Source organism: Melospiza georgiana, chromosome 28 (assembly GCF_028018845.1).
Source record: "Melospiza georgiana isolate bMelGeo1 chromosome 28, bMelGeo1.pri, whole genome shotgun sequence".
NCBI classification, from domain to species: domain Eukaryota; kingdom Metazoa; phylum Chordata; class Aves; order Passeriformes; family Passerellidae; genus Melospiza; species Melospiza georgiana.
Genome location: NC_080457.1, coordinates 1441076 through 1459222, shown reverse-complemented (window position 1 = coordinate 1459222; position 18147 = coordinate 1441076). Strand labels below are relative to the sequence as shown.

Sequence of the window (18147 nt, the reverse complement as noted above, 5' to 3'; positions counted from 1 at the left end):
GTTGTCACTGTCACCTAACCAATGTTTGGGTGCCACTCTGTCCCTTGAGGAGCAGCTGGCCTCCCCAGCCCTCACCACAAGCAGCCTCCAGTCACCTTTTCCTGGGATGTAGCACTGGAATATTTGTCAGTGTGAAACGTGAACAGATCAGAAGGGGAGGAACCAGCTGATACAGGAGAAACCCTGCCCATGAACCAAGCACAGGTGTGACCCTTGGGGCTGTGCCGGCACAGATGAGACCCATCAGGTGCAGCTGTGTCAGACCAGAAATCTCTCCTGGAACCAGAACCCCCCTGTGTGTCAGAGCCCACAGCTCCTGCCTTTGCCAAAGGAGCAACTTGGGAGCTCCTTGTCACCTTCACTTTGAGGAGTTCTTCCCAAAGAGGGAGGAGGAGGCAAGGAAAGAGCATTATTTCTCTGGTTTAATGTTCTCCTTCTAACTGAAAACCCAACTTTAAAAACCTGGGGGCTCCATGCTTCCCTACCCCCCTAAAATCCTCCTGCACTGTTAAAATGCTGCTCGTCAGCAGCCTGAGAGCTGAGGGGATGGGAAGTGAGGCCAGCCAGAGGCAGGAAGTGGAACTGAGGGCTCTGCTTTCGTTTTCTGAGCCTTCTGAAGGAGGAAGGGGCCAGGGAAGGGGCCCCGAGCCTGCAGCATCACGGCCCCTCAGCAGGGCTGCTCAGGGGTGGCTTTTTTGGGGTGGAAATGCCAAAAGCCCCATGAGAGCCTTGGCAGGGTCTGTGTGCACAGTCCCTGTGGTGGCTGTGTGTCCCAGGAGCCCTTTGAACAGACCTTTAGTGGAAAGGAGAATGAACTTGTCCAACATCAGGCTCCTGTGGTCACTCAGCCAGTGCTGTCCCCAAAACCAGATGTCACCCGTGTCACTGTGGAGCTGCTGTCCTGAGCAGGGGGAGCACCACAGAGACCAGGGGCTATTTGTGCAATCTCTTCCTCCTCTGGACTACCCATCCCCATCTTCTTCCCTCTTTCATCCTTATCTCCTGTTTCCATGGCTGTGTCTGGCTTCTCCCAGACGGGATGTGCTCGGCAGAGCTGATGGGATCAGTCAGGGATGTTGATATCAAGGCTGCTGCTCTGTGTGGAGGCTCTGAAAAGCCCAATTCCTGTAGAATTTGAAAGACAAATTGGGGTTCCTGAGCACAGCTGTACAAAGCGTGCCTGGAGGAAAGAGGTAAATAATAATTAAAACCAGACTCAGCCACTTTCTCTGGTTTTCCTGCATTTGTGTCTCCAGCCTGGCAGGGCTTGCTGGGCTCATTAATTTGTAGGGACTGTGCAATCCAAACCAGGGGATTGGATGTGGGGTGGGTCCAGGGCAGACCTGTGAGGCCAGCCCAGCCCTGATCCCATCCTGCCCTTGGCAGAGCACAGGGACAGGGTGAGACACCTCAGGGCAAAGGGGTGGATCTGCTCCTGGGGGATCCCCAGGCTGGTGAATGCCTTTTGAGGGTGGTCTGGGCTCCATTTGGAAGCTGGTGGAAGGTTCCAGCTGGGCTGTGCAGCTCGCAGGGCAACACTGATGTGGAATTTGAAATCCTGGTTCAGTTCCCAAAAACTTGGGGGATTCTGGTCAGGAGCCTGCAGCCCGGTCACCTCTGCCTTGTCCTCCTGGTGTGCAGGACCCCTCTGAGCACTCCCCAACGAAGGCAGGGCTGCCTCTTTGCCTTCCCTCCCCTGCCTCCCCTTTTCCCCCAGCCTCACTGACACTCAGGTATCCAGGGAATAGGGTACGTGTCCTATTCCCTGAATATGGAAATATTCCTATTAGGGAATATTTCCCTGATCCCACAAGGACACAAGCTCTTTGCACACCGCCTGGGCAGTAAGAGGCACACCTGACCCCCTCCCCAGGCCCCTGGGAACACAGGACAGGACAGGGAAGGCTGGGAAACCTTGTATTACAAAAATAAAGGCGCGCGGGCGAAGCTGCCACGAGGCTCCAGCGCAGAACGTACCAGTGGAAGGCAAATATAAAAAACAGACACTGTGAAACCTTAAGGCTGAACCATCCCAGCTGAACTGAGCTGATGTAAACCAGGGACCCTCCTCATGCAGAGCCCCAGCAGGGCAGGGCTGGTGTGGCTGGGAGCTCTGCAGTGGCTCAAGCTGGAGAAGCCCCCAGCTCAGCCCTTTTCCATGGTGACAGGGCTGACATGGATCAGCAGGGCTGGGGGGCCCATGGGGGGCATTGCTCCTGCTCTGATCTCACTGGGCAGAGGGGCCTGCAGAGACAGAGCTCCAGGTCTGGGGGCTGCACCCTGCTCACCCCTGTCCTTACAGCCTCTGAGCACCCCCAGAGAGGGGCTCCCCCTCTGCCCGGGCCCAGGTCCTGCTCTACATCAGCTCAGTTCTCCCGGCTCAGCTGCCCCGGCTCTGCGGGGCTCCGGGGCGGGGCTGGCCCCGCTCACGCCGACTTGGGGCCGCTCTCCACCTCCTTGTGCACCCACAGCTCCTTGTGCTGCCGGCGCCCGAAGCCTTCGTCGTAGTTGCCTTTACTCTTGAAGAGCTGCTGGAAGTGGGGCTTGCAGTAGAACTCCCCGTGGAGCGCGGCGTAGCTGCCCAGGCTGGGGAGGGAGGGCAGGGTTAGCCAGGCAGGGACACTGGGGGGGCTTAGGGGGGCTTGGGGACACCGGGACAGCAGAGGGGACAACATGCACGAGGGGACCCTTAGGGCCAACAGCTCCCTCCCACCAGCAGAGGCTGTTGGGGGCTGCTGTGAGTAGAAATGGGGGGTCCCAGGGGAGCTCAGCTTGGCTCTGAGTCCTCCAGAAGGAGGCTCTGGCTCCTTCAGCTCTCCTGGGGAACATCTCTCCTTCCATACCAGGCAGGGTTTAGCTGGGCCCAGGTGTGCAGATGAACCTTTGCTGTGGTGGGTGGGCTGGGAGGCTTTGGCTACAAGGGGCTATGACAGGAGGGACTATTTGGGAGGGTCTCAGCAGAGCTGCAGTGGCTCCTCTCCCACCACAGGGACAGCCTGGCTCACCTGAGCTTGGCGTGGCAGTGCTTGCAGCAGAAGCAGGAGTTGTGGAAGACGAATTTGTCGGCCACCAGGCGCTCCATGGGGTACACGGTTTTCTGGCAGGCAGTGCACATCTCCTTCACCTGCGCCTTCAGGCTGAAGGACTGGCCAAGGGCAGAGCACAGGGAGACAGAGGATGAGGAAGGAGTTTGGGACAACCTGGATCCCTCCACTGCCCTCCATTCACCAGAGCCCTGGGGAGCAGAGGCAGCCCCATCTCCCTCACCTTCCCTGGGCTGGGTGGGAGCTTGGCCCGGGGGCTTTTGGCCCTTCCAGCCTTGCCAAGAACCAGCAGGATGGCACAGAGCAGCTGTGGCTGCCCCTGGATCCCTGGCAGTGCCCAAGGCCAGGCTGGGCAGGGCTTGGAGCAGCCTGGGACAGTGGAAGGTGTCCCTGCCATGGCACTGAGGTCCATTCTATCCCAGGCCATTCTGGGATGATTTATGGTGTAGAAAAAGCAAAGGTACCTTGGAGCGCTGCACTGTGCTGCCTCCTGAGCTGCTTTTGGCCTCCTAAAAAGGGAAGGAGAAAGCAAAATGAGAGCTTGGCACCAGACCCTGATCAAACCCCTCTGTGCCTGCACCTGTAAACCACCACCTGTGGCCCATGCAGCTCCACACAGCAGCGCTGCTCCTGCCCCTTGGAGGGGATCATTAATTCCTTTGCTGGAGGTGCACAGGGCCCAGGGGGCAATGCCCAGGCTCAGGGGGCACTGGCCTGCTCCCCCTGGGCACAGCTGGGTGCCCCTCGCTGTCCCAGAGCCTGTTGGGGCTGGGGTTTTGTTTCCAGTTCCTCTTTTCCCCTTCAGCCCTCACAACGGGGCTGTGCAGGAAACTGAGGCACAGTTCAGTGCCTGGGGGTGTGGGGAGGGCACAGGGCAGAGCTCTGAGTGATTTTTGGGGCAGGTGCTGCCCAGCCCTGCAGCACCAGGGCACAGCCCAAAGCGCTGAGCAGCCTCTACCTGTGCCCCAGGTTTCAGGGCAGGGTCTCTCTGCATTGTGTCCCTGCAGCTGCAGCAGCTCATCCCTTCCAAATCTCCCCTCACCAGTGCACATCCCGCCCCCACCCCACAGCTGCTGGGTCCCTGACAGCCACGCCAGGAGTTCCACCCTCCTGGGCACTGATGGAAGTGCTCCCTCCTGCCCAAAGTCGGGGTCCAAGGGCACTCCAGCGAGGTGAGCACTCAGGGCTGGCTCATCCCCTCATGCCTTGCTCCCAAGGCCAGGGCAGTGTGGCCCCAGGATGTCACCCAGTTTGGCTCTGCCTGCCCAGCACTGCCCCTCTCTGCCCCCAGGCTGATCCCCACCCCCTGCTCCTCCTGCCCTGTCCTTCCCCATCCCTTCTCCTTCGTATTTTTGGAAACGGTTTGTCCAAGGGAGGCACAGGAAGCTCTCCCCTCGCCTCTGAGCTGCCTCCTCAGAGGTTTCCCAGCTGCTCTCACTGCCTGAGGTCAGGGACACGATTCTGTGATTTTCCTCCCAGTCCCACGAGGCTGGAAGCAGGAGCCAAAGTCAACAGTGGGCCATGGGCAGGGGAGGCTCGGGCTGTGTAAAACCAGTTGCATCCCTTGGCACTGGGAGAACAAGCACAGCTGCTCTCCTGGGGTTAGGGTTTAATGTGCTGTTTCCAGGCTCAGCTGAGCAGGGCTGAGGAAAAGCTGCCTCTCTGGAGCTGAGACATCCGTTCCCAAGGCTGCAGCAGCCCAGGGCTGCTGTCACTTCTCGGCAGCTCCTGGCCAGCCCAGCACGCTCTCCACTCCGTATCTGATAGATCTTCCCTCGGGGAAGGGCCGTATCCTGTCCCAGCAGGAGATGTTCTTGAACCTTGATGTTTTTCCATCTCCAATCACTCCTGCTCGAAAGCTCTCAATTGTGATCACGGAAAGCCATGGAAACACAAACAAACAGACAGACAGCAGCTCCAGGAGCTGGGGATGGAGCAGAGCCTGAGGCTGGCGTCCAGCGTGCTCAGCAAACAGCACCTTCTGCTGGAACATTCCTGCCCCCAGTTCTGCCCTCTGAGTCGCTGTGGCTGTGCCTTTGATCACCCTGAAACGTCGGGTCAGGAGCAGAGCTTCTGTGTACAACCCTCCGCCCTGAGAACCCAAACCCAGCTGAAATTCCCACACAAACCCCAGGGTACAAACCCCTCGTACATGGGCTGGGGCTGGGCTGGCTGCTCCCGTGGCCTGGAACATGGCTCCTTCCCCTTCTCCCTCTGTTTAATCCTCAGCTTGAGGGCCGTGGGTCGAGGTTCCCTGCAGAGGTGTCAAAGACAGAGCTCTTGCAGCACCTGGAAAGGAAATGTCATCAGGAGCGGGGCTGGTTTCATCACCAACCCCAGCAGCCCTGCAGGAGCTGGGGTGTGCTCAAAGCTCCCTCCAGGCTCAGATCAGCCCTTCCCAGAGACTGAGGCACAGGGAACTGGATGGGAGATGCAGGTCTGGAACACTGGGATAGCAGCTGGAGGGTTTGGGGCTCTGAACAGCTGGAAGGTGATGGGATGGATTCTACCCCAAACCCACGGGTGGAAGCACCTGCCAGGCAATGACCGCTGGCAGCAAGGCTGGCCCCAAACCAAGGCAGCAAAACCAGCACCCCCTGTTTCACTAATGCACCACTCAAGGAATGGTGTTGATGGAGGAAGGACTGTGGTTTTAGCCTAATTTTAGCCCAGAAAAGTCTTGCTGATCCCAGCTCAGCAGAGCCACTGATGGGGATTTTGTCTTTGGTGCCTTCAGGCTGAGCCCTTGTGATGTGCCTGCGAGGATGAGGCTGACAGGGCTGGGACCAGCACAGGAAAAACACACCAGCATTGCAAATTACCCCTTTTGGTAAAAAAGAGCTAAAAAGGTGCTCGCTGACAGCTCCTCAGGGGTTTTCCCCACCACACTTTACCCTCAAAACACCCGTGAAAGACGAGCCCTGGTTTGAATACAGACGACAGAGCTGTGGGGCTGAGTGATGCTGCCAAGGGAGGAGCAGAGCAGAGAAAAGCAGGGGGAAGGGGTGGCTCTGCAATGATGAGGATGAGTTAGAGGCTGGAAAACCAGCACCTGCCTCCGCCTGGAGCTGCTTTCCTGCCCTACTGAACCCCCTTGGCCTCATGTTGCCACCCCAAAAACCTTCCTGCTGCCCAAGGACTGGGCTAGACACTGAGAAAATCCCAGGGCAGAGCCAGGTCAGGGCGGAGGGCTTGGGGCAGGGGCATTTCCTCAATGCCCACCTCACAGGGACATTTGCAAACTTGTCCTGAGCTTTAGAAGGCTCTTTGGCTGCCAAACCCCCAGCAGCTGGCAGCAGGCTTGAGTCACATCAGCAAAGCACACCTAAAATTCATGGCTGCTGTCAGAGTTGAAAAGAGCATTTCCCTAGATGCTGGGCATTAGTGGGTGCCCCTCTCAGCCCTGCTTGCAAAGGTTTCCCAGCCCCAGCTGAGGCCCAGCCCTGCTCTATCAGCATCATTTCCCGTCTCGCTGCGGTTTGGTTTGTTATTTCCTGCTCTCCGAGCCTGCTCTCAGGCAGCTGCTGCCGAGCCCAGCATCTGCTGGGGGCCACCCCAGAGCCCCTCCCTGCCCCCATTCCTGGGACAGCACCTTCTCCTCGTGCCTCTGGGGTCTGTGGGGTCCTGCAGCCCAGCACAGCCCCTGCAGGGAACGTGAGGGACCCCAAAACGTGGTGTCCCCGCTCCACACACACACACAACCCTCCCCTTTTCACCCGATCTTCACCTTCACCCCAGCCTGTCTTACAAATATTTGCCCTCCCCCAGCTTCCTTTCCCTTGCAGCTCATCTTCCTGCCCCTAACCCAGCCACCTTCTCTCGCTGGGTATTTCCAGACTCCCCACACCCCAGCAGCTGCCCCAGTGGAAGGTCCCTGCCCATGGCACAGGGTGGGACAAAATGAGCTTTAAGGTCCCCCCCAACCCAAACCATTCAGGGGGTCTCTGATAAACCCATTTTTACTTCCACCCACTCTTTGTTTCTTTGCTCCTCATGTCCCCAAACCCCTTTCCCTTCAATTCCACCCACTTTATCCCCCCCATGGAGGGATGTTTCCCACCCAGCCCCTCTGCCCACCTTGCACAGACCCTCTGGTTCTTCCAGCCAGCCCCTCGCTGCAGCTTCAGCCTTCAAAGCTCCTTCCTGCTGCAGGGCAGGAGGCAAGAGCAGAAATCTCAAAGGGGAAGGGTGTGCTGGGGCGATAAGGGAACCAAAACAAGTGAGAAACTGCAAGAGGGACTCTTGGAGGATCTTGGCTGCTGTCATGGCTCTTCTCAGGAGCACAGCTTGGGGCTGGGGCCCAAGGCAGCCACCAGCAGCCTCCAGGAGAGGGGGAATGTGGTGACACGGGCAGAGCCTGAGGACACGCTGCCACACTGATGCTACAAAGCCTTCACAAGGGCTCGGGGAGCCTCGGGGCTCACTGGATTTGAGGGTGCAGCAGGCACGTGTGGCAAAGCCAGAGGAGACTGGCACCAGAACTGCCAGATCTGACTGTCCCAAACCTCTGCTCCCTAAAGTCCTCAGCCAGGTGCACAGCCTGGGAAGAGCAGGAGTGAGGACTGTCCTCCTCTCCAGGTAGTTTCAGGGTTTTGGCTCAGGACAAGCTGAGAACCCCTTTGCCTTCCTGCCTCTCTCATCCTGCTCCTTGTACCAGCTGATGGCTCCAAGCAGGGAGGAGTTTCAGGGGAGGAAAACAACGCTGCTCCATCGCAGAGCTTTTCCCCTCCAGCCTCCTGCATCCCCCCTCACCTTCCTGCCTGACCCTGGGGCAGATGGAGGGAGAGGGAACATCTGGGGTGGCCCCAGGGCAGTCCCCAAGCTCAGCCTGCCTCTGAAGGCTCGGGTTTCCTGCAGCCACGAGGGTGCAGGGAGCCTTTCCCCGTTCCCTTCTCCAGAGGGGCTGGCAGGGCTGGATCCCGGAGTAGATCCAGCGCTGACCCGGCCCGTTCCCGGGGCAGAACCAGTGCAGGCCCGGCCCGTTCCCGGGGCAGAACCGGGGCAGGCCCGGCCCGTTCTGGCAGGGAAGGAGCACAAGTGCTGAGGGCGAGGGGCCCCTCTCTGCCAGATGGTTCCCATTAGCAGCCCTAGGAAGGGTTTGTTTACTGCAGGCATCGCTGCTCCATCTCAGGAGGCTTCCCCAAAGGCAAAGCACGGCCTGGGGGATCCGGGCCTCTTCCTCCTCCATCCTCCAAGGATGTGAAATGACCCCAGAGCACGGCAAGGCACCTCGGAGAGGCAGGAGAAGCAGATTCTTTTTCAGCTGTTCTCACCTGATGGGCTCTCTGTGGCCACAGCCACTGTGGTGGCCTGATGCAAACGGGTGAGCTCTGATCTGGGAGATCTCAGACCCTGGTATTCTGACACAAAACTCCAGCACCCCTGAAAACCTCTGTCCTTACATCCCTCCTTGCAGAAGAATCCAAGGGTCTTCCTTGCATTTTGCTCTCTTTTCCCTGTCTCCACCTAAAATAATAATTTCCTTGGGGCCCTGTTGTTTCAGAAGCCATTTATCATATCCAAGGAAGACACTGAGCCAGCCTGACACAACCTGTGTTAAAACCACCCAGAATTTTGTTCTGCTTCCCAACAGCACATGTGATTACTCTCCCAGAACCTGGTCTAGAAACCAACCTTTCCTTGTGCTCCAGTTAATGAAGCTGTAATTGCCTGTAATTTCCTCCTTCCTCCAACACAACCTCTCAGTGCTGCCTTGGCTGATTTCCTCTCCTGGAATATCACCTGTTACTCACACACTCTGCACTGGCATTTCCTGTGGTGGTTTCCATCCCTGGAGGGGTTTAAGGCCATGGGGAGGTGGCACTTGGGGACATGGTTAGCAATGGCCTTGGCAGTGCAGTGGGAATGGCCAGACACTATGATTTAGAGAGCTTTTCCAGCCTGAAGGATTCTCTGATTCCATGGGGTGAGCCCATCTCTTGGGCCCCCAGAGACCCCACAAAAAGCTTTTGCTGCTTCAGATGCAGCAAGAGCAGGAGTGGGTCCAGTTCCAGGCAATCCAAAACACAGCACAACCCCTTTCCATGGTCCCTGCCTCCACACAAACCCTACAAAAACTGCTGTTTGCTGTCCAAATGCAGATTGTATAAGAAAAAAAAACACGACCAAAATAATATTGGTAGTTAAATCTCTCCAAATATCATTCTTTTTGAGCTGCCTCAGCTATTTTCAGCCTTCATCTCTCTCCTTCCTTTTAGGATCCAAGGTGCCATAGAGCCCAGGATAGGATCTGGCTCTCTGAAATCCACAAGATTGCAGTGGAGCAATGAGTGTACCAGGAAAAGTAATCCCTGGAGAGGCACATCAGAGGATGCTGAGGGATCTTACCGCTGAAAACCCCAAGCTGGACATATGGAGAGGGTTATGGGCACACCACAGGAGTGAGAAATATGTCTAAAGTGTGCTTAACATTGATACTGCAATAATCCTTTTGTCCAGATTTAATGTTTTCCATCCCAGGGCTTTTGCTAAGAGCGAGGTAAGCACTGCAACACCCCCAGATGGCAGATAAAAATGACTTAACTGGCAGGGAAAAGCAGCCATGTCTTGGTGGGGACATGGCAGCTGACTGGCAAAACCCTGCAAGAGCTGAGGGTGGGAGAAAAGGAAAAGAAAAACTTCATCACCCTCCAGGACCAGAGGGGCCATTGAAGACTCTCAGGAATTACCCACTGAAGGAAACCAAAAGAGAAATTCCCTTCCCTAATGAGAAGTCTCCTGGGATTTTTGCTGCCCAAAAAAGGTCAGGAACCTGGATTTAAGCTGTTTAAGAATGAAAATGCCTCCACCACTTTGCAAAGCCCAAGAGGTTGGTTCTGACAGACCCTCGGTTTGGAACTGGGAATTTGCTTCTTGTAGGACTCCCATTTAAAAAGGACATTAACACTGGGGCTGTGTCAGACTAAGCTTGGTCGATTGCCCTGCAATTATTTTGTAATCGACATTAATAATGCTGCAGATGTGCTACTCCTGGCCTTAAACACACAACAGCTCAGCTGAGGCACCAGATGTCTTCCCTGTGAGAGCCCTCACACGACGCCTTTGGTGGACAAAGCCCAATTTTCAAGGCTGGATTATCAACTTTTTTCCAGAACTGTTACCCACACCATGAAAAAACCCAGCAGAAAATTGATCATAAATATGATCTTAGCTTGTTCGAAGTGATCCAAGGGGATTAGACAGATCAGGCTGGCTCAAAACACAGTAGTTACAGCACCAGACTGGGACTTGCGAGACCTGGGCTTGATTCCTAAACCTACTGCTAATTTTGGGCGGCAGTGGATAAATAATTCCATTTTTCCTGTTCCCTTTTTTCCCCCCTCCCCTCGACGGAAACAGAGCTGCTCTCCTTTGTGGAGCCCTGGGAGATCCCTGGCTGTTCGGGGTTATGTCAGAGCGCAGGGCATTTGTGTTGTTATTAAATCTCACAGCCATGCAACAGCCTCCCCAGGGAAGTGATGAAAGACCTGTCGCTGGAAAGGTTTAAACGCAGCCTGGATGAGGCGGTAGGAGACACACATCGGGAACTGGCAGGCGTTAACCGAGAGGGATAAGGGAGTCGGGATCTAACAGGTTTTTCTTCCATCTCTGCTCTTTCTGAGCAGCTCAATAAAACGGATCTGTCCAGCCGCCCTCCGGCATGTACTGCAGCACACAACAAAGAGGGGACTACAGCTCGAACGGGAACGTGAGCCCCGAAATACGCCCCCAAATGCACCCCCGGAGCGGATCCGGCCAGCCCGGGCCTGCTCGCCTCACGGCTACCGGCCCCTCTGCGGGGCTCCGCGGGCACGGGGCGCTGCCTCCGGTCCTCAGCCCCGATCCCCGGCCCCGATCCCCCGCCGGCTCCGAGGCTCTGCTGCGCCCCGTTCCGAGCCCGAACCTCCTCCCGCCCCCGAGGCCGAGCAGCTGCCGGTGCAGCGGGGCTGGGGGCGATCCCGAGTGCGGGGCGGCTCCTGAGCAGCGCAGCCGCTCCCCGGGGCTCTCCCCGCTCCGCTCCATCCCCGCTCCTCTCCATCCCCGCCTGCCCCGGCCCCCCCAGCCCGGCGTGCTCGGGAACCGGGACCCCCGGTGCGGGCGAGCCCCTCAGCCCCGCTGCCGGGGCCGGCATTGTCTCGCCGCCGCCGCCGCCTCCCGCCGCCCCCGAGCCGAGCTCACCGCCGAGCAGGAGGGTCCGCAGGGCGGGGCCGTGCCGTGCCCGGGGCTGTGCCGTGCTGAACCGTGCTGTGCCGTGCCCGGGGCTCTGCCGCCCGTATCCCCCGCAGAGGCCGCGGCCGTGCAGCGGAGCCGCTTCCTGCGCTCCCCGCGCCGGCTCCGAGCCCTTTTATCGCGGGGCCGCAGCAGCGATTGGCTCTCGGCGTCGAACCGGCTTCCAGCCGCTCGCTCCTTTGTGTGGAGCCAACCTCTCACCCCGAGCGTTCCCCGCTCCCCCGGCTCCCAGCGGTCTCCCTGGCCGCCCGCAGCCTCCCCGAGCCCACAGCGCCGGCCCCGGGGCGACCCTTCCGCTCTCTGGCACAGGGTGCAATTACCCCCCCGCTAATTAGCTCCTCCAGCCTCTCTCCCATGAGCTGCGTGTGCAGATTGGCTTCGCCCCAAGCTTTGGACACGGCCTTGGGCTCTCTCTGCGTGGCACTCACCCACCCCGCTAAGGGATCCTGTGTCATCCCAAAGGATCCATCCTGACCCTGCTAAGGGATCCTGGAGCATCCCAAAGGATCCATCCTGACCCCCATAAGGGATCCTGGAGCATCCCAAAGGATCCATCCTGACTCCTGTAAGGGATCCTGGAGCATCCCAAAGGATCCATCCTGACCCCCATAAGGGATCCTGTGTCATCCCAAAGGATCCATCCTGACCCTGCTAAGGGATTCTGGAGCATCCCAAAGGATCCATCCTGACCCTGCTAAGGGATCCTGGAGCATCCCAAAGGACCCATCCTGACCCCCATAAGGGATCCTGTGTCATCCCAAAGGATCCATCCTGACCCTGCTAAGGGATCCTGGAGCATCCCAAAGGATCCATCCTGACCCTGCTAAGGGATCCTGGAGCATCCCAAAGGATCCATCCTGACCCCGCTAAGGGATCCTGGAGCATCCCAAAGGATCCATCCTGACCCTGCTAAGGGATCCTGGAGCATCCCAAAGGATCCATCCCGACCCCCATAAGGGATCCTGGAGCATCCCAAAGGACCCATCCTGACCCTGCTAAGGGATCCTGGAGCATCCCAAAGGATCCATCCTGACCCCGCTAAGGGATCCTGTGTCATCCCAAAAGATCCATCCTGACCCTGCTAAGGGATCCTGGAGCATCCCAAAGGATCCATCCCTGCAGCATCTGCAAAAGCTGCATTTCCCACACCTCAGCTCACTGCTTGCATAGGAAGGATCATATCAGGCAGCAGCAGGAAAGGGGATTCCAGTGCTCCCCACTTCTCACCCTCCAGGGGGGTAGAACTGATCTGTGGTGGTTTCCGAAACCCAGGATTTGTTCCAAGGAGAGCTGATGAGCCAAGCATGGGAGTGGTGGATCTGCTGGAGCAGGGTGCTGTGGGCTGAGCAAAAGCACTGCCTGAACTATAAAGGCATCTTCCCATGGTGTTTGGAGGGCTGGGATTTCCCCACAAACAGGGCAAAACATCAGAAATTAATATAAATATTAATAGTTAAAACATGGAGGTGGTTTTATGGCAGCTGAGGAAGCCAGAATGGCCATGGGTCAGGAGAGAGGCAGCAATAACCTGGAGCTCTGAGGACTTTACCTTAAGCTCTCAAAGCCCTCCAATGGGCCATAAATGGAGGAAAATATACAATGGAGTGATGGGAACATCTTTGAAAATGATGATGCTGGAACAAATATTCTTGTTTGGCTCCTGAACACAGTGTGGTGCCACTGCAAAGAGCCAAACGCTGGCTGGAGGTGGCCCAAAGCCTGAGCCCAGCTGCAGAGACAGGTGTTCTGTGTGCAGTTTGCCTGTGATTCCCTGTACAAAAATCACAACTGAGGAATTCACGGGAGTCATTACTGGACAAGGAGACAGCAGTGACGTGATTTACCACCTCTGTCACTCTGCGTTGCCCAAAGAGCATCTGTGCTGAAGAGGCTCGCTGCCATCGAGTGCAAATAAATGAGGAATTCCACTCCAGATGTGAACCAGCGGTGGAATAGCCACCGCAGAGAGAAGGGGCTGTAAAGAGAGCAGGGGCTGTGCAGAGAGCGGGACTCAGAGCTGGGCTCAGGTCCGGGCTCAAAGCCGGGCTCAGGGTCCGGAGCAGCCCCCCGGGACCCCCGGCCCCGCCCGGGGCGCTGAGTCCTCCGCGCCCGCAGGGGGCGCCACCCACCCGCGCCGGCCGCTCCGGCGCCGCTCTGCGCAGCACCGCAGTCTCGGCGGCACAGGATGGCGGAGGAGAGCGGCGTCTGCAGCTTTGTGTTCAAGAAGCGGGTCCGGGCCGCGGGCAGCGGCCGGCGAAAACGGCCCGGCAGCGACCAGGAGCGGGGTGAGGGCCGGTGCGGTGCAGCGGGGAGGCGAGGGAGGGCCTGGTGGAGCCCCCAGCGCTGCCCGCACGGGGGCTTGGCCGCCCTCCCAGCCCGAGGGCGTGAGGGACCCCTGCAGTTGTGTCACAGGGATTGAGGTTGGGTATTTGGAGAAGGTTCTTCCCCTGGAAGGTGGTGGGACACTGCCCAGGCTCCCAGGGAACGGTCGCGGCCCCGAGGCTCCCGGAGCTCGGGAGCGCTGCCAGGGTGGCATTGCTGGGTCTCCGTGGGCGTCCCCAGCCCGCCGGGGCCGGGGCGGCCTCAGGCCCGGGCTGTGCCCTCACGCCCGGCTTTCCCCGCAGAGAGCAGCGGGGAGGAGGGCAGCACCGTGGTGCGCAAGGAGCGGCGGCGGGACACCCCCAACCCCATGATCCAGAAGGTAAGGGAGCCCCGAGAGGGCTCCTGCTCCACCCAGGGCTGCCTGCGGGGGCCCGCCAGGCTCGGCCAGGACAGCGCTGGAGCCTTTGCTTCCCCCCAGACCAGGCGCTGCACGAGGGAGAGGCCGGACTACGCGCCGAGCAGCAGCGAGGATGAGGATCCTGCCAAGGAGATCGGGGTGACCTACAAATCCACCAGGTCGGCGGTAAGGACAGGCAGCAGGGGGGCTGGAGTGTCAGCTCAGTGGGGCTGGGGATCCCACTCCTCACAGACAGAATCTGCCACTCCAAACAGGATTGGACATTCTTTCTTATCAGTGCACCTCCTTATCCCCTCTTAATAGCCAAGCACCTCGTGCTGGGTTTACTCTGATAGTCCCTCCCTCCATGGGAGGCCATCAAAGGTTGGTATTTCCCTTTTAGAGGTGGGAGGTAAAACTCCAGTATGCCACTGGACTTTCCCAACACTGCAGAGATTTTTCAGGAGAGGGAGCAGTTGGATCAGGTTTGCTCAGCTGTTGGGTTTGTGTTTTCAGCGTTAGACCATCTTTGGCTGGAGCCTGTGGTGAATTCTCCCTAGCAAATGCCAAGGGATAAAGCAGATGTGTCCAGTTCTTGCTCTGTGACAACCCTCCAGGTAGACAGGAGCTCTCTGTCTTGTCCAGGTGTTCCCTCCACTCTTGCTACAAGTTTCCTTGCTTTTCAGAAACCTGTTGGCCCAGAAGACATGGGAGCCACAGCAGTGTATGAACTGGACACGGAGAAGGAGAAGGATGCTCAGGCCATCTTTGAGCGCAGCCAGAAAATTCAGGAGGTGAGTCAGCCCTGTTCCTCAGGAGCTCCTGCTCTGCAGCAGGAGAGCCTGTGCTTTGCTCATCCCCTTCTGCACACCTAGAAGAGTTAGAGTCTCACCTTCCCTAGAAGTTCAGGAGTGTAACCTTTGCAAATAGGGAATTTTGTGCCTTTATTGGCATCTTGGTGTTAAGGAAGGCAGGGTGGGAAGGAAGACTGGTGTCAGAGTGGTGGCAATTAATTCATGTCATGAAGCTCTCCTGATCCTTAATCATCTCTTCTTGCTCTCCTAGGAGCTGAGAGGAAAGGAGGATGATAAAATTTACCGTGGCATTAACAACTACCAGAAGTATGTGAAGCCCAAGGACACATCGATGGGAAATGCCTCCTCAGGAATGGTGAGGTGGGTTGGGACGAGCCTCGGGGTCTGTGACCACAGAGGAGCTCAGGCACCGTCCCCAAGGCAGCGTGTGGGGCTGGAACTCTGCTCTCACTGCCAGTTTCTGCCTGACCCGTGTGGTGCGTGGTCCTGGCCAGGGCCCTGCTCCAGGGCCACTTGGCAGAGGGCTGAACCTCTTTTCCCCCTTCAGGAAAGGCCCCATCCGTGCTCCGGAGCACCTGCGGGCCACGGTGCGCTGGGACTACCAGCCCGACATCTGCAAGGACTACAAAGAGACCGGCTTCTGCGGCTTCGGGGGTGAGTGCCCCGTGCACCGGGCGTGCCAAGGCATCCAGGCCAGCTGTGACCCCGTGTGTGGGGTGCTGAGCCGCAGACCTTTCTGTGCAGAGCTGTTTGGGTAACGTTGGCATTCGTGCCATCCCTTCTGAAAGCCCAGGGCCTCTAATTAGTGGTTATAGGATCCTGGAAGGGACCTCTGGGATGTCCCAGTGGCCCACATTCTTACAGGTATTGTGTGCACCATGTGAGGGATGGGTGTTCCTGTTCCTTATCCCGCTTCCCATGTGCACGACTGCTGGAACCATCCCTGTGGCACAGAGAGGATGATACTCACAGCCTGTCAGCACTGAGGGATCCTGTACCTGCTCCAGCAGCTTAGTGCTGCCCTGGAGATGGAGCAATCAGATTTCTCCTGCTGGGCAGAGCTCAGGCTGCCCTGGAATTAGGTGTCCTGATAACATTCTGCCCTTGCAGCCTGTCTCTTACTTGCTCTTTGTTTGTGCTGCTCAGACAGCTGCAAGTTCCTGCACGACCGCTCGGACTACAAGCACGGCTGGCAGATCGAACGGGAGCTGGACGAGGGCCGCTACGGCGTCAACGGTACGGGGGAACTGCTCAAAACTGCAGCTCCTGCTGCAGGATCAGCTGGGGACAGCAGCACTGACACTGCTGAGCAGAGCTGCTGCCTTCAGACAGCCCCTGGCTCTCTGTGTGGAGCTGGGAGATGGGACTGTCTGTCCCCCTGATGCCCAGGAGGTGGGATGTCATTTGTCACTCAGGGCTCATGAGTGCTGCTGTGCAAATGGTGGCTGTTCTCTGCTCAGTTGGAGCCAGAACTTGGTGGCAGCTGGTTTGGAAGATAGTCTAAAAAAACAGGAGGGGGCTGGAGGATGTTTCTCTTTATAGCAGTGAGTGGGTGAAGTAGAAAAGAATTTTCTCCTGAGATGAGCAACAGGCCTGCTGGCTCATTAGCCCTAATTATAGCAGAGTCCCACACGTGTTACTGACATCAGCAACACCCAGATGCCGGAGCTCCGTTGTTTCCAGCAGAGATGGAAGCCCACCTGCTGTGCTCTCCCCTTATTTATTATTTTGTGCCCCACACATTGGCTGGGCTGGCTTCTTCTCTCACTCCACTCTGGTTCACTTTCTCTTCTGCAGATGACGAGAACTACGAGGTGAGCAGTGATGAGGAGGACATGCCCTTCAAATGCTTCATCTGCAGAGGTTCCTTCAAGAACCCCGTGGTCACCAAGTAAGTGGTGGTTTGGCACCAGCAGCCACGTGTGCTGTCAAGGCAGCTCAGGAATCATTCATTCACTACTGAGGCAAAGGCAAACCCAGCCCACAGGCTGTGGGTGGAACCTGCTTGTTGTCTGCCCTGGCTTTCGGGTGGGTGGGGGAATCCTGAGAGCCAGGGAGTCTCACAGCTGCATCTGGAGCAGCCCCTTGGAAGGGATCTCAAGCACTTACTCAGGCACTTTTTAGATTTGCACAAATGCTGCCTCATTGCCTCAACTTTCCCCCTTAACCTTGAGGTTTTGTTTTCACGCCATCATTCCTCCTGACACTGAATGGCAGGCTGCACTGCCTGAGCAGTGAAATGTGAGCATGGGGAAGCCAAGAGCTTGGTGAGGACGAGGAGGAGGCTGAAGACAGCCCTTTCTCACTCTGAACACTGTCCTGTGTCTGGAAGAGCTCATGGGTGGCTCTGTGCTGTCACTACACACCAATGAAGCAATGCTGAAACACCTTCCATAGGGACAGGGATGCCTGCAGCTCACGTTTGCCTCCCTTGGGGACCATGGAGAGAACTGTCAGGCAGGGGAAGGGGCTGCCCAGGGAGCTGGTAGAGCCCCCATCCCTGGGGAACAAGGAACAACTGGACATGGCACTCAGTGCTCTGGTTTGGGTGACAGGTTGGTGCTTGGGGAAAGGCTGGACTCAATGCTCTCAGCCTTGATGCTCCTGTGAGCAGCAGTGAGCAGTTTCTGACTCCAGGACACAGTGGCTGTGTCTGGGGACTTGCAGTGACCTCTCTGTGTCCGTACAGGTGTCGGCACTACTTCTGTGAGAGCTGTGCTCTGCAGCACTACCGCAAATCCCAGCGCTGCTACGTCTGCGACAAGCAAACCAACGGGGTCTTCAACCCTGCCAAAGGTACTGGGGGGCTTTGGGGGAGCACCTGGGCACCAAAGGCAGCAGCTCCTTCCTGGTGCTGGGCCTGGCCCTGAGCTGCATTCACAGTTAGGGTCAGGAAATATTGAATCATGGATGCAACCTGAGCATCTGTGCTCGCCCAGGTGGGGAACCTGGGGAGCAGCTGGAGAGCAGAGGCAGCAGCTTGTGTGGTCAGTAAAGCACTGAGGGAATGACTGCAACAGCTCCTGCCTGGACTCAGCCAGCAGAGGGGCTCCAAGCTGAGCCTCTGCAGGAGGGATTTTTGGGAGCTGCCCTGGTCCTGGGTGTTCACAGCACCTGGAGCCCTGGCTCTGGGGCAGCCCCTGCACCTGGAGCCTCACTGTGCCTGTTCTGTTTTTCAGAGCTCATGGCAAAACTGGAAAAACACAAAGGGGAGGAAGAAGAGGAGCAACAGTCAGACCAAGAAGGGGATCCACAGTAGCAGAATACATTTTGTACATAACTTAATAAAGCCCTGTTTGTAAGACTTCCTAACAAGCCAGGAAATCAATATCTTCTTACT

At 57.6% G+C, this 18147-nt stretch overlaps 2 protein-coding genes across 5 annotated transcripts; one reads left to right on the top strand and one right to left on the bottom strand.

Annotated features, from left to right (window-relative positions):
• Window positions 1-1900: 1900 nt before the first annotated feature.
• LIMD2 (LIM domain containing 2) lies at window positions 1901-11471 on the bottom strand. Of its 4 annotated transcripts, none has more exons than XM_058041796.1 (5): window positions 11223-11471; window positions 5197-5333; window positions 3509-3553; window positions 3006-3145; window positions 1901-2586 (listed from the first exon to the last, which is right to left on the bottom strand). In XM_058041796.1, exons 2-5 carry the CDS (start codon window positions 5236-5238, stop codon window positions 2427-2429), a joined length of 387 nt encoding a protein of 128 aa, XP_057897779.1. In that variant the 5' UTR covers window positions 5239-5333; window positions 11223-11471; the 3' UTR covers window positions 1901-2426. The 4 variants fall into 4 exon arrangements, with proteins under 4 accessions (XP_057897779.1, XP_057897782.1, XP_057897781.1 ...); XM_058041799.1 differs by having other exon boundaries at window positions 5197-5298; XM_058041798.1 differs by lacking the exon at window positions 11223-11471 and adding an exon at window positions 7122-8029.
• Window positions 11472-13452: 1981 nt separating this feature from the next.
• On the top strand, window positions 13453-18119 carry LOC131094255 (E3 ubiquitin-protein ligase RNF113A-like). Its single transcript, XM_058041793.1, has 10 exons — window positions 13453-13558; window positions 13898-13974; window positions 14074-14178; window positions 14679-14786; window positions 15058-15167; window positions 15355-15461; window positions 15954-16043; window positions 16605-16698; window positions 17497-17603; window positions 17987-18119. The coding sequence occupies exons 1-10, from the start codon at window positions 13459-13461 to the stop codon at window positions 18064-18066; spliced, it is 978 nt and encodes a 325-aa protein (XP_057897776.1). The 5' UTR covers window positions 13453-13458; the 3' UTR covers window positions 18067-18119.
• The last annotated feature ends 28 nt before the right edge of the window (window positions 18120-18147 follow it).

Bases quoted from the DNA above. Each gene is read 5' to 3' on its own strand.
- LIMD2 (XM_058041796.1), bottom strand. From the start codon at position 5,238: ATGTTCCAGGCCACGGGAGCAGCCAGCCCAGCCCCAGCCCAT. The intron at 3,554-5,196 runs GTACGAGGGGTT...TTCCCTTTTTAG, and splicing joins CCAGCCCAGCCCCAGCCCAT to GAGGCCAAAAGCAGCTCAGG. The intron at 2,587-3,005 runs GTGAGCCAGGCT...CTCCCTCCCCAG, and splicing joins CACTGCCACGCCAAGCTCAG to CCTGGGCAGCTACGCCGCGC.
- LOC131094255 (XM_058041793.1), top strand. From the start codon at position 13,459: ATGGCGGAGGAGAGCGGCGTCTGCAGCTTTGTGTTCAAGAAGCGGGTC. The intron at 16,699-17,496 runs GTAAGTGGTGGT...GTGTCCGTACAG, and splicing joins AAGAACCCCGTGGTCACCAA to GTGTCGGCACTACTTCTGTG. The intron at 17,604-17,986 runs GTACTGGGGGGC...TCTGTTTTTCAG, and splicing joins GGTCTTCAACCCTGCCAAAG to AGCTCATGGCAAAACTGGAA.